The sequence below is a fragment of the Botryllus schlosseri genome, chromosome 13 (assembly GCF_051294905.1).
Source record: "Botryllus schlosseri isolate E-star chromosome 13, Bs_hap1, whole genome shotgun sequence".
NCBI classification, from domain to species: Eukaryota; Metazoa; Chordata; class Ascidiacea; order Stolidobranchia; family Styelidae; genus Botryllus; species Botryllus schlosseri.
This window is the reverse complement of record NC_137248.1, coordinates 16,170,591-16,183,031: the sequence shown is the minus strand read 5'-3', so window position 1 is coordinate 16,183,031 and position 12,441 is coordinate 16,170,591. Positions and strand designations below refer to the sequence as shown.

The window sequence follows — 12,441 nt, the reverse complement described above, 5'->3', positions numbered from 1 at the left end:
ATCGTTGTCTGATGTAAAAAATCTATCAAGCGAACGGAGTCAATCTTGATTTTATATGTTTATTGTATCATAAAAACCAAATCCGTTCGATTGGGGTGTTGGTTACTGCTGTATAACTTGGTAATGGTGTAATATCAGTAGCAAGAATAGCAACCTGTTTTACACTCTGCATTGTCCGGTCGGGCCCAGACTGTTAAGGCGTAAGCTTTGGCGAAGTTTTAACGTCAATATGTACTTCAGCATTGTGGCATTATGTGGCCCGAGTCGCCCCTACTTATCGTATACATCAGTGACGTGCGGTCCAATGAGGCAGGTGAGGCAGTGCCTCACCTGTCGTCGGGGTGAGTAAGTGAAAATTGTGAAAACCCCCGATGAGTCGATGATTATATTGATCTTTTACATCAATGTTCATAAATAACTAAATTTGAACACTTTTTTCACCCAACATTATCAATTTGCATAATTGTTATTCAAAAATACAGCGCGAAAGGAGAGGTGAGGCACAGGTGAGGCACGGGCGGGTCGTGCCTCACCTGCGACAATGCAATTCGTCATGAATAGCTCGGAATTCATAATAACTGATATCAATCTAATGCTATCGTCACACTGATTCCGAAAATCCAAATATTAACTGTGTCAGAGCACCAGAACCCCCCTAAAATCGCCAAGGAAGGTGACATTCGGCTTTATGACAGACAATGCCATAACAGTGAAACGCTTAATCGATTTCGGAATCCAACAGTCTTGTAGGAATTATATAGAAATGACGGCCAATACGTAATGCGGAGCAAATACATTCCCTTACTTACGTAGCTGTTATGTATTTCCATCCATAGCTACGTTAAATTGTGGTATGTAATAGCTACTTGCATAGGCTACATTGTCGTTGTTTGTGGCCTTCATGCTTTGTTCGACTGCAATACCTATAATAACTAGGGCTGGGCATAATGATTCGAGTACTCGAATCTGAATCGAGTAGTAATTTTAATGATTCGAGTCGAGTAGTAATAGACGATTTTTTCGAGTACCGAAATTATACGCTTGTCGCCACTAAAAGCTAATTTATCAACGAAAATTATAGTTTCGATACTAATTTTCACTGTTGAAGCCTGGAAACCTTGGTTCACGGTATCGTAGCATACGAAACATATAAAGTTACGAAGGTTACTGGACGCAACACATTTCCGAGGTCATGATTATCCCACTACATTGTCACCAAGCGGAATAAAATCGGTGTGGTCCGAAAAATACCAAACTATCATTTATGAGATGGATAACAGGCATTATATTCTTTGTGGTGCCATAAACGGTACATATTTAAACTTTGACGTATTACATTATGATATGACGTCATAATGGGTGATACTCGATTACTCGACTCGACTCGAAGCATATTACGTGATTCAGACTCGAATCACTCAGGTACTCGATTTTGCCCAGCCCTAATAATAACCCTTAATTGTGGTATGTGATAGCTATACTTACATAGCCTGCATTGTCGTTGTTTGTGGTCATGGTCAGTGGTGCCACTCCTGGTGTTTTTACACTAGATCTAGTCATAGGCTATCACGTCACTGAAATGTAGGGTTGGAATTAGCAATATGACGTCACGTGATGTCATGAGGTTCACGTTCGCGATTCGCATTCACACAGAACATTTCAAAAATGTTTGCGCTCACACGAACCTGAACCTTTCAGAGGTTCACACCATCCCAACTATACGTAATAAAGCAGAATTTCACATTCCTTGGCGATTTTGAGGGGGTTCCAATGATCTATGGATGTTGGTATTTGGATTTTTGGAATCGATGCGACAATAGCATTTGATTGATATCAGGTATCACGAATTCTGAGCTGTTTATGATGAATTGCATTGTCGCAGGTGATGCACACGACCTCCGTGCCTCACCTGTTCCTCAAATCTCATTTTGCGCTCTATTTGTGAACAATAAATATGAAATTTGGTGATGTTGGATGAAAAAATGCTCAAATTTAGTTATTCATGGGAACACCGACGGTAAATATCAATAATCATTGAAGGTTTTCACAATTTTCCTTTACTCATTTTGACGACAGGTGAGGCACTGCCTCACTTACCTCCCCTGTCAGCACGTCACCGATGTCGGGCAATTTAGAAAGTGTAGTTCAAATTCTCACCTAAGATTTTGTATCGAACAAATCGCGATGTATCGATTGCTGCAGAATAGTCCTCATGACATACAGCTCACATACCATTGCGTGGACCTAATTTCTCTATGCTGCTAGGACCACGCAGTCGTTTACTGGTCCTCATCGTGTGTATTTGTAATTTTCTTTCAATAGTTCAACACCATAGTTAAATGCCAACGAGATAGGGTTTGTTACAACATATCTTTACCATATATTCCCACAGCTATGAATACGGGGAAGCGTGACGTCGCAAAGGATATTAGAATGGCAGAACAGTTCTTGCCAATGTATGGTCGCGGATTTCCTAAATGATTTTCTTGGCGGATTATTGCCAAATAATTGATAATTGGCATTGTTACCTTGTAGCCACAATCATAGTCATAAACAGCGTTTTTTTTCTTCCGTTCAAGACACACAGTGTACACTGTACAGTTTACAATGCAATTCTCAAAGCATAATGGCTGTAATGAACAGACCGGCAGTTGTCCGAGTATAATATATTCATATTGAAATAAACCCGAACGTTTTCAGCTGATACTCGTCAGGGGTTATCGTCAGTGACTATAACAGAGAATTGGAAAGAACATTGTATATCCACAATCGTATCATGAAATATGACGAAACCGGCATTAAATGCTTATAGGTTTAAGTTAATACAATTATACGGTACAAGAACTCCTTCTGTTGCTACAAACTAGGTTGATCAAACTGGCGTGAGCGGCGTCTTCCCACGTCGCAAATCTGTCGCATTATCCAACAAATGTTTGGCAATGGCAGAATTCATGACCATTGCCAGTTCTGGTTCAAGTTTCAGGGGATGAGTAAAGGGCGACCTTTTCTCCGAGCGTGAGGCATTGGTTCATTTCATATTTCTATATTATCTTGGTGCATGTAGTTTATGCGGTCCTGCAAACGCTGTTTCGTCCTTCCCACGTAATCGCACTGGCAGACATATTCACAGACTACATTACGGTGTTGAAGTGCAGGATGAACGTCTTAACGTTTTTCAGGGAGCAGTTGGATTGTAAACATCACGTTGGTCTTCACTGTGTCGTAATACTCACTGACCGCAGACTCAATTTATTTTTAAAGCGGGCGGACATGTTTATCCAGAAAATATTCCACAAAATATAGCCCAACCAAAGTCGATATGCACACTTTACCAAACGGTAATATGTTATGTTGATGCAAGTTATGCATTGGTCAATGGTCATGGTCAGCTATGATATGATGACGAAATATACTAGACTAGTTTTGTCGAGTTGAGAAAGTTGCATCACTCATTCCGCTATTTCGCGATAATTAATCTCGGTTTCAACGTGACAGGATGCTATATCCTCGATAAGAACGAAACCGGTGGATTCCAAGTAAGTTAGGTCATGTCATGTCACTGCGAGTTCATTGACACTGTATTGATCGATATGTGCACGTTGCTTTGTGAAATCGCTGACAACGACATATAAGAATCAAGTCCACCGCATTAGCTATATGTTTTGCCAGAGGTCTAATTTACACAATGCCGGGACGATGTGACGTAAGGAACAAATACGTCATCACAGCAAAAACCTGGGTGGACGAAGTTGAATTATGACCCTTCTATGTTCAACGTTAATGAGCTATATCATGGATGTTAATACATTAGCAGTTCTAGAAGCAGAATTTGTTACTCCCAAGTTTCGAAAACAAACTAGCATCGGTCGTGGTCTTACAGCTTTCATAAGACGCTTTATTGGCGTGTGTAATTTTATAAGTGTGGCCACAGCAGAGCAAACACACTGGCTGGATTGCGGGATTACGCTTGGGCCCGACCAAATATTCTAGTCATTCTAGTGCAGAGGTGTCAAACATACGGCCCGCGAAGCAATTCTGAGTAGATTGGAAAATTGTTATATTTTCCAGTACATTTGTAAGGAATGTTGAGATTTGTAGCAGGAAATACTTCCATGTGCATAGGTCTCATTATATCCACTCGACTACGGCGCTGCGGTTTGACTCTGATTATCACCAGACATGAGAGAAACCGGACTGGCGGTTTAATAATAGGGCAATTCCCTGCACAGTCAACCGATGTTCCCACCACTACCTCTTCAAATCTCCTGAAATTTGGTACACGCACAGATGAGCTAATTCCAAACAGGATGAACTTTATTTCATGAAAATTGGACTTTGGGGTCAAAAGTTACGTCACTTTAAAAATTGACGATTTTCTGCTCATTTCGGCTCTGCACCTTCAGGTTTTATCAGTTCGATATTCAAGGAGGTGTAGCTAGATGTTAGACGACAGTTGAGATACGGCACTTGGATTTATTTGAAGCTTGTCTGATCGTCTATATTTCCGAGTGAAATTTAATGCCCTGTAAGTTAGGATCATAGGTTAAATTGAGGGGGAATTTGGTCAATGGTCTAAAATCAGTCAGGCGTTACACGATTTAGACTGCGGATTGCTCAAAAACATATTAAAATATTTTGGAAAATAGGATCTTAAATGAAAGTTTCCTTCAAGGAGACTTCGTTCATTGCTGTTTGATTTTGGTTTTTAGACCGTAAAGTGATGAAATTGCAGTTTCAACAGCACACTTCATTTTTTAGTAGGCCATGGTCTGAATAAAGTTTGTCACCATTCGCCACACGACATTTCAATCTCCCAGAAAATAGGTAGATCCAATTCAAATCATCCTAATCCGTTCTGAAAAAAATGTCTAATCCAAATCCAAATCCAATCCAAATCCGATAAAAATTTCACAAATCCTGTTTTTTCAAAACCTAATCCTAATCCATGCTCATCTCTGATGCAGAGTATCGAAGACTAAAGCTTACGCGATCGACTCGGGCTCAAATCGGGCACAAATATCACCTTTGGGCTGGGTCATCAAACTACCGGGTCTTATATACAGGTTTGCATACTTGCATAATGGTGATGCGTCGCCATATCGCATTTCTCCTTCATTCACTTCTCATTCGATGGAATCATGTGGTTTTATTCCGTTAATCGCATTCATAACTATTTTGTAATAAGTGACTTGAACATATAAACAATTACCTGTTGTTGAGCAGGAAACTGTTTTTGATTCTCCACTCTATTGGGGTCGTGTGGAACTGTGAATTCCGCGATCTGTTGTTAAGAAAAAAGAGTAACGCAAACGATTGACGCCACCATGCCAGTTATAGCATACGCATGATGACCATATGTACTAGGTCAGTCGTTCTTAACCTTTTCCTGGCCGTGGCTCGATTCCAGATTAGAATATGTTCCGTGGCCCATATATGTGGTAAAATGACCAAAAAAAGAAGTTCAATGCATTCGCACATAGACCTACGCATTACCAAAAAATGCCAGCGCCGTCGCAAAGACCCACTTACGGGTCTATCGGTAAGTTGATTGTTAAAAGAGGTAAGTAAGAGGCACCTCCACCTGGTTGTAAACTAATGATATCAGTAAATCTGTGTTTCCCACTGAAAACAACATAATTCCCAGTATATGGTGGGCCGTAGCCGATATGTTTAAAATCTCTTCACTTTCATATCGCGATGACAAAATATGCACGAGGACAGATCTGATTTGTACAGATATGCTTACCGGAGGCTGGGATGTTGTATTCGGAGTGTACTGCGGTGGAGGCTTGAAATGCTGTTGAGGCACGGGCTGGTACTCATGTTGAGACGCTGACTGTGGTTGTCCTGTTTGCGATTGCGCTGCGAAGGGGTATATGGCTACAGGATTATGCCTTCAAGGTGGCAAAGGGTATAATTCGACTTAACAAATATTTGTTCGTCCGAACATCGCTATTTTGAACATACTGAAATCATAGAATATGGCTAAACTTGGAATCAACCTAATTGAGAATTATCACCCTCATGTCTTTTATCTGTGGAGTATCAAAACGGAGACTAAAATACTTTTTTCTTAAATCGCCGACGACTGCACTATACTTTTCGAGTTTACGTGCATTTTCGCCACCATTCAACATCCACGGAATATAAGTTCCAAAAGAACCTTTCTGGAGATGGCAAAACACCTACAATTCATATTTTGGATTGGATATTGAACATATTCCCCGCACTATCACTCTTGTATAGTTCGCGCAACAATCGAACACATTCATTGATACTTTCTCGCCGACCGTTTTCCTTACGTTATCAAATTTACTAACCCTTACGTGATTACGCCACGGTTCGCAGAGTGCATTAAGTCAAGTAACAATCATTAACACGCTCAAAAAGAATTATTTCTTCAATTCGTATCCAAACGTGTAAAAGGGCGAACAGAACATGCATGCTATAAAGTCTTTACATCATGTTAATAAAAGACAGGAAACGACGCTACGCCTGTTCTACCATTCACAATAATAATACCAATAATTTTGATTTATTCTTAGATTTCGTTACTATGTTGTTTATTAGTCACTACTCTTTTTTTATTTGCTTCTAAAATCAAGTGACCGGAAGTGCCGGATACATATTTTGCCGAAAAGTCTCTTCGGTTCGCTTCACCACTAGATATCAGCCGTAATCTAGAAACCCACCTGTTCTACCAATATTGACATTGGTGGATATATCGGCTCTCATGGCAAAATCATTGGCACCCGAGTGGGTAGGCTGCGATGACTCGACCACCCCCTGGCCATTTCCCTGCGGCTGTTGCAATGCCTCTGATGATTTTGATTCTGAAATATCACGACCTGTTATAATATAGGCTACTTATACATCGCATACAGCACAACACATCGGCGAGATGAATATGTACTCACCAAAGTTCGAATAACCTTCCATAATTCTAATTAGGTATTTGTTATGTTAGATAGGATGCTATGCGCCTGGAAATAATGAAATCGCAAGTTGAATATCCGACTCTCTATAATCGTGATACGTAAATGCTACCAGAGATACTTTCTGTTACATTCGCACATCACCAGACGCCTGTCTCAACTCAAGTGATATCCGCTTTACGTTGTCAGTTGGTATGCGATGACTGGCAAATTGCAAGAAGAAGTATGAATGACTCGTTTTCCCGACTTCGTGATCGAAATAAGAAATAAAATCAATGACCAAGCTTGAACGTTCAAGTGTGATTTGAAGATATTACAAATTACATACTTTATTCTGAATTTGCAATGTACTGTTGTACTATTGTGACGTTTTCAAAGTGCAGTGTGACTGGTAGGCCTCTACAGCATTCACTCCAAGGGAGAAACACAATGGATTTCCAGAACCGATCTTCAAAATGGAGAAAAAATTCTCAAATCGCAGAATTTATTGCTTGGCGTAAATGACGAGGAATTTTTATAATTTCGGCGGATTTGACTTCAGAAATAAAGTGAAGACGCAGGGATCATGAATAATCATAAATTTTTATACTGGTAAGGAAACATCGGGACATTACCGAATGTAGTTGAATTTGCGGTACATACAACTGGCCATATAATATTGGATTCCGTGAATACATATGCGACGAATTTCTCTATATTTTATTTGTACTGAGATTGCTGCGATGATTCGAACTGAGTCGAACTGTTAAGTGGTGACCATTGTGGTTGCACGATAATTGAGCCCAATTTAAACGAAAACTTAAGGGGGTCCGCGGGGTTCCCTGACGGCCAAAATGGGTCTGTGAAGAGAAGTTGCGGACCAGTCTCATTGAGAACCACGGTATGGAGAACCACTGTGTCAGGGTCTGCAACCGAATTCTTTACGAGCCGTCTGGCGGGCCGTATCCGTATCCCGCCGTGTGTTTGACATCCTTGTTTTCCTGTTAGGTCGGTGCGGCAATCTGGTTGTATGTTGTAACCAGGTCCGAAGCAACATTTTTCAGACCTCCTCTACCCAAACAAAACACTGATCTTGGGCACAACAGCCTACCTGAAGCATGTTCTTAGAGGCTTACGATATGCATCTGAAGGTTGTTAAGTCTTGTTAGTTATTCTGCTGTCAATAATATTCGTTATTCCATATATTACTATAAAATGCCCCATCATGAGGTGGCACATTCGGCGGTTTCAAACCTGTTATGGTCGCGACCACATTTCCAATATGAAAATGTTCTGTGGCCCAGCTCAAAAATTGATAAGCTGATTATTGCATTGAAAAAGGTATGTTTACCCAGACTTTCTCACGGCCTATTTTGAAAGCTGATTTCGCTTACAATTTTCGCGAGCCACAGTATAAAGACAGACGACCCTAGGTATAGAACCACTGTCTCTGAATGAATCATCCAGACGGCCTTGATCAGCTCTAGGAATATACCGTTATCTTATAACTGCCATTACAGATGGACTTATTTCAATTGAATTGTATATTCATATTGAAATGAACCCGAATATATTCGGATGTCACTCGTCAGGAGTAATCGTCAGCAACTAGTAGAGAATTAGAAAGAACATTGTACATCAACAATCATATCATAACATATGACACTGTCGACAGCGAAATCCTAATGATTTTTCATAGATCTTTTTGAAGGCTCGTTTATGTTTTTTTATATTCTCTATAGCAGTGGTCGGGAACCTTTTTCGTCCGAAGAGCCATATTGACCCCATATTTTCCATTTTAACTCCCAATGAGCTATACATGTCAATCAATTATAACGTCACAATTAAAAAATCGTGACGTCATGGTAGCACAAATTTGAAATCACTACATGGGATTCGTCGTTTGCAACTATTTCCTCGGTAAAAACACGTACTAATCATGCTGATCGTCTTATTTGAGCGACGAGTAGCCTAAATCCCAAACTTGAGTTACGGAGATCTTTTGCAAGATATATATTTTTAATCGTATTGCACTGAGTGGCCTGTGGTGATATTTTTAGAAGCTCAAGACAACTAACATTTAGAATTCCAACAGACGTAGACAACAGTAAAAGTATGAATAAACTTTTACACGCTTTTTACAGTTAATGCATATTTTGGTGTTGCCTATGTTATTCCTGATAGCTTTGTAGTCTGGTTGATAACTGTTGTTTATACAAAATTTGAGACTTTCTTCGGTTATAGGAGGTTCGTCTTGATGCGAGGACCCATGATGACATACGTAGGTGGAGCCAAACATGGTCACTATAATGCAGTATACATATACATACCCACTGTAATGTGTGATGTGTGGTGTATCAGTGACGTGGGGTCATGGGAGGTAAGTGAGGCAGCGCCTCACCTGTCTACTATATTTTGAACATTTTTACTACTAAACTGTTCGAAAATAAAGCGCGAAAGGAGAGGTAAGGCATATGTGAGGCACTGCCGGGTCATGCCTTACCTGCGATACCGCAATTCGTCGTAAATATCTTGGAATTTATAATAACTGATATTAATCAAATGTAATTGTCGCACTGAGTCCGATTCGATTTCTCAATTCTCAACGTATTCGGCGGTAACATAACGTTGCGCCACACGCCTATATTTTAACAGCGACTACAAAGCTACGTTATCAATCAATAACGTGGATGGCTATGGCCTTGTTTCGAATTTGTAATTGTGAAAGTCACTTCCACCCACGACAGTTCATTTCTTGCCGTAGATCAGGAAGAAAAAGTGTATTTGAAAACTGCATTGAGATACAGGCGCCGCCATGTCTCCTGTAGTCTCTTTGATCAATCAACGTATCGTGCAATCCATGATTTCGTAGAGGGTATATATCGTAATCCGGGGTGATATTGGTCGCCGGCGATACAGCAGCTTAAATTTGATGATTTTGAAAAGGGGGTCCTAGCCCTAAAACCCTGAATACGCAATTGGTAAACCTCTCAAAGACATGTTTATACAACCACAAGAATAATTATACTGGTGGTGCTGAAGATTTACTAACAAGTTGCTGCAGTTTTGATAAATTAAGCACAAAAACAAAAATTTCGAAAAGAGCCATATCTTACGCCCAAAAGAGCCATATATGGCTCGCGAGGCATAGGTTGCCGACCACTGCTCTATAGAATGAAACAATACAGCGCAGCATTTTTGAAATTTTCAGAATTTAGGATAACTCTCATATGCAGTCACCATGGGTACAAAGGATCGCATGATGATCTCATGCCAAATTCATTTGGATTCGTGAGGGTTGGCTGCGATGGTGCGCCCACCCATTGCTCATTCCCATGGGCTTGCATTGCCTCTGAAGATTTTGATTATGATCCCATAATTCTGCTTCGTTATTCCCAATACTAGACAGGTGTAAATGCGCTTGGATGTAAAGGAAGTCTGAAAGAGAGATTACGTACCTTAACTGTGATATACGACGATCTACTCGCGATTCGTGAATGCAGCAAAATATCCTTTCTCGTAGCCTACATCTGCACATCCGCATACGTCTGTCTCAAGTGACGTCTGATGCTGCTATGCTATGACTCGCAGAGGCCAAGAAAAATGTGAATGTCTCGTTTTACCGACTTCGCATCGGGATATGAAAAAAAATCAATGAATTGCTGGTATCGAATTTGATGTGCGACCTATATGATATCAGAGAGATAAAAGTAAATAATTTTTTGCGACCGATTCAGCTGTGTTTCGCTCCATCTTGCAAAACGCATTCCTAATATCATGAACCACATTCAGCGCACACATAATTCACATTACTCCAACAAAAAACGCTGATTGTTGGCCCATAGTATGTTCGATTTAAGCTCTGGGGGGGGGGGGGGGGGGGCTTCGTCCACTATGTCCAACTTTACCCTGCGAGTAATTTACTCACTATTACAATCATCCTTCCCGTTACAAAATAACTGTCAGGGATGGTGTGAACACGGGGTTCACGTTCGCGTTCTGTGTGAGAACCTCGGAAATTTAGAGGTTCGCGTTCACAAACGAAACTTGGTAGGTTCTGCACTGTGAATCTTTTCATACATTACAATTTTACCGTCATCATAATATCTTTGGTTGAAGTTTATTGCATTTCAACTGCGGGCCACTCTATGAATGATGCTGGAAGCATAAAAAAAATCCACACTAATCGAGCATGCGCCTTGGCAATCACAAAAATTTTACCTGCTTTTTTACAAAAGTTTGCTCGAAATAACCAATTTTCTGTCTATGAATATTCAGTGACTCTCTGGTGTGAGCTTGACCCGCAATCACACAACATCAAGATCGAGTTACGCTACATGTAGCGAGTCAGCGAATAATGCTTATTCAACCAATCAATGAAATTGATATCGTTGTCTGATGTAAGAAAATCTAGCAAACGTACGGGGTCCATCTCGATTTCATATGTTTATTGTATCATGATGGTTCATATTGTATGCTACTGCTGAATACCTTGTTAATGGGTTAAAACCCGTTCTACACTACATGCTCAACATCAACGTAGCAGCACTCAGACGCCGAATAAATTGTCCGGTCTGGCCTAGACCGTTAAGGCGTAAACTTATACCCTTGGAAGTCCTAGTCGAAATTGTTGGCAAAGCGACGGAAGATATTGATTTCATGGGATTATTATATCATTTGATTGCTCCAGGTAAAACATTTGGCGACGTTTAAAAATTCAGTATGTGCTTCAGCACTGTAGCATTATGTGGCCCGAGTCGTCGCTAGGTAACCGGTACATTTCGTTCACACGAACCTGAACCTTTCAGAGGTTCACACCATCCCTTCAAGTGTCCGGTCCTGGCTCACGAGATTCACGAACGGGCAGAAATAGCCGCGGCGAAAGCACGATTTATTCATACATTTATTTCGGTTTGCTGCGCAGAAAACTGCGAAATGTAATTTTAAGAAAACCAGGGTGCAATTCCTTTGACGTGTCCGAAATCGCGGGTTTGCTTAAAGTTGATGAATCGATTTTGTAGATAATATGGTACTTTCATATGTGATTACAAAATTTTGATCTCCTATCAGTCAATATGATCAGATTTACCGAAATAGCTGATGAAGGCGGTGCTTTCGATAATTTAGAACACGTAATTATTTAGCTCAGTTCCCACGGTTCAGAATAGTCATGAAGTTCTAGCGTGTGGGATACAGGCTGTCAATTGTTACTTGGTTGAAGCATGTTGTTATTTCGTGAACTCATATAATTATTGTCGCTGCTACGAGGATATTGGTATCGTTTAAACGTACCAGACCAAACTAATACCAAAACTTTTTACGCGAGGCGCGTGCAATAGCACACAATTCAATATCCGCATTATTTTAAGGGAAGTAATATTTACATTTGTGTTGCGTGGCTCAGATCGTAACGACGGGGCTATTCGATGTGGTCCTGTCGATGCCTGGAAATAAAAACATTGGAAGTTTCGGCGGACATGCAGCGGTCATTTTAAGTCACTGTTCTTTGTCGCAGTACATTCGACTG

At 40.5% G+C, this 12,441-nt stretch overlaps 1 protein-coding gene across 1 annotated transcript in view; it reads right to left on the bottom strand.

The window, feature by feature from the left end:
* Nucleotides 1–7,075, bottom strand: part of LOC145453247 (uncharacterized) — a 71,354-nt gene extending 64,279 nt beyond the window's left edge. The window contains exons 1-4 of the mRNA XM_080331244.1: nt 6,918–7,075; nt 6,693–6,833; nt 5,747–5,862; nt 5,210–5,281 (exon numbers count right to left, since the gene is read on the bottom strand). Of these exons, the coding sequence (XP_080187370.1) occupies nt 5,210–5,281; nt 5,747–5,862; nt 6,693–6,833; nt 6,918–6,939 (351 nt within the window). The 5' untranslated portion in view covers nt 6,940–7,075. The remainder of the gene's footprint in view (nt 1–5,209; nt 5,282–5,746; nt 5,863–6,692; nt 6,834–6,917) is intronic.
* Nucleotides 7,076–12,441: the final 5,366 nt, after the last annotated feature.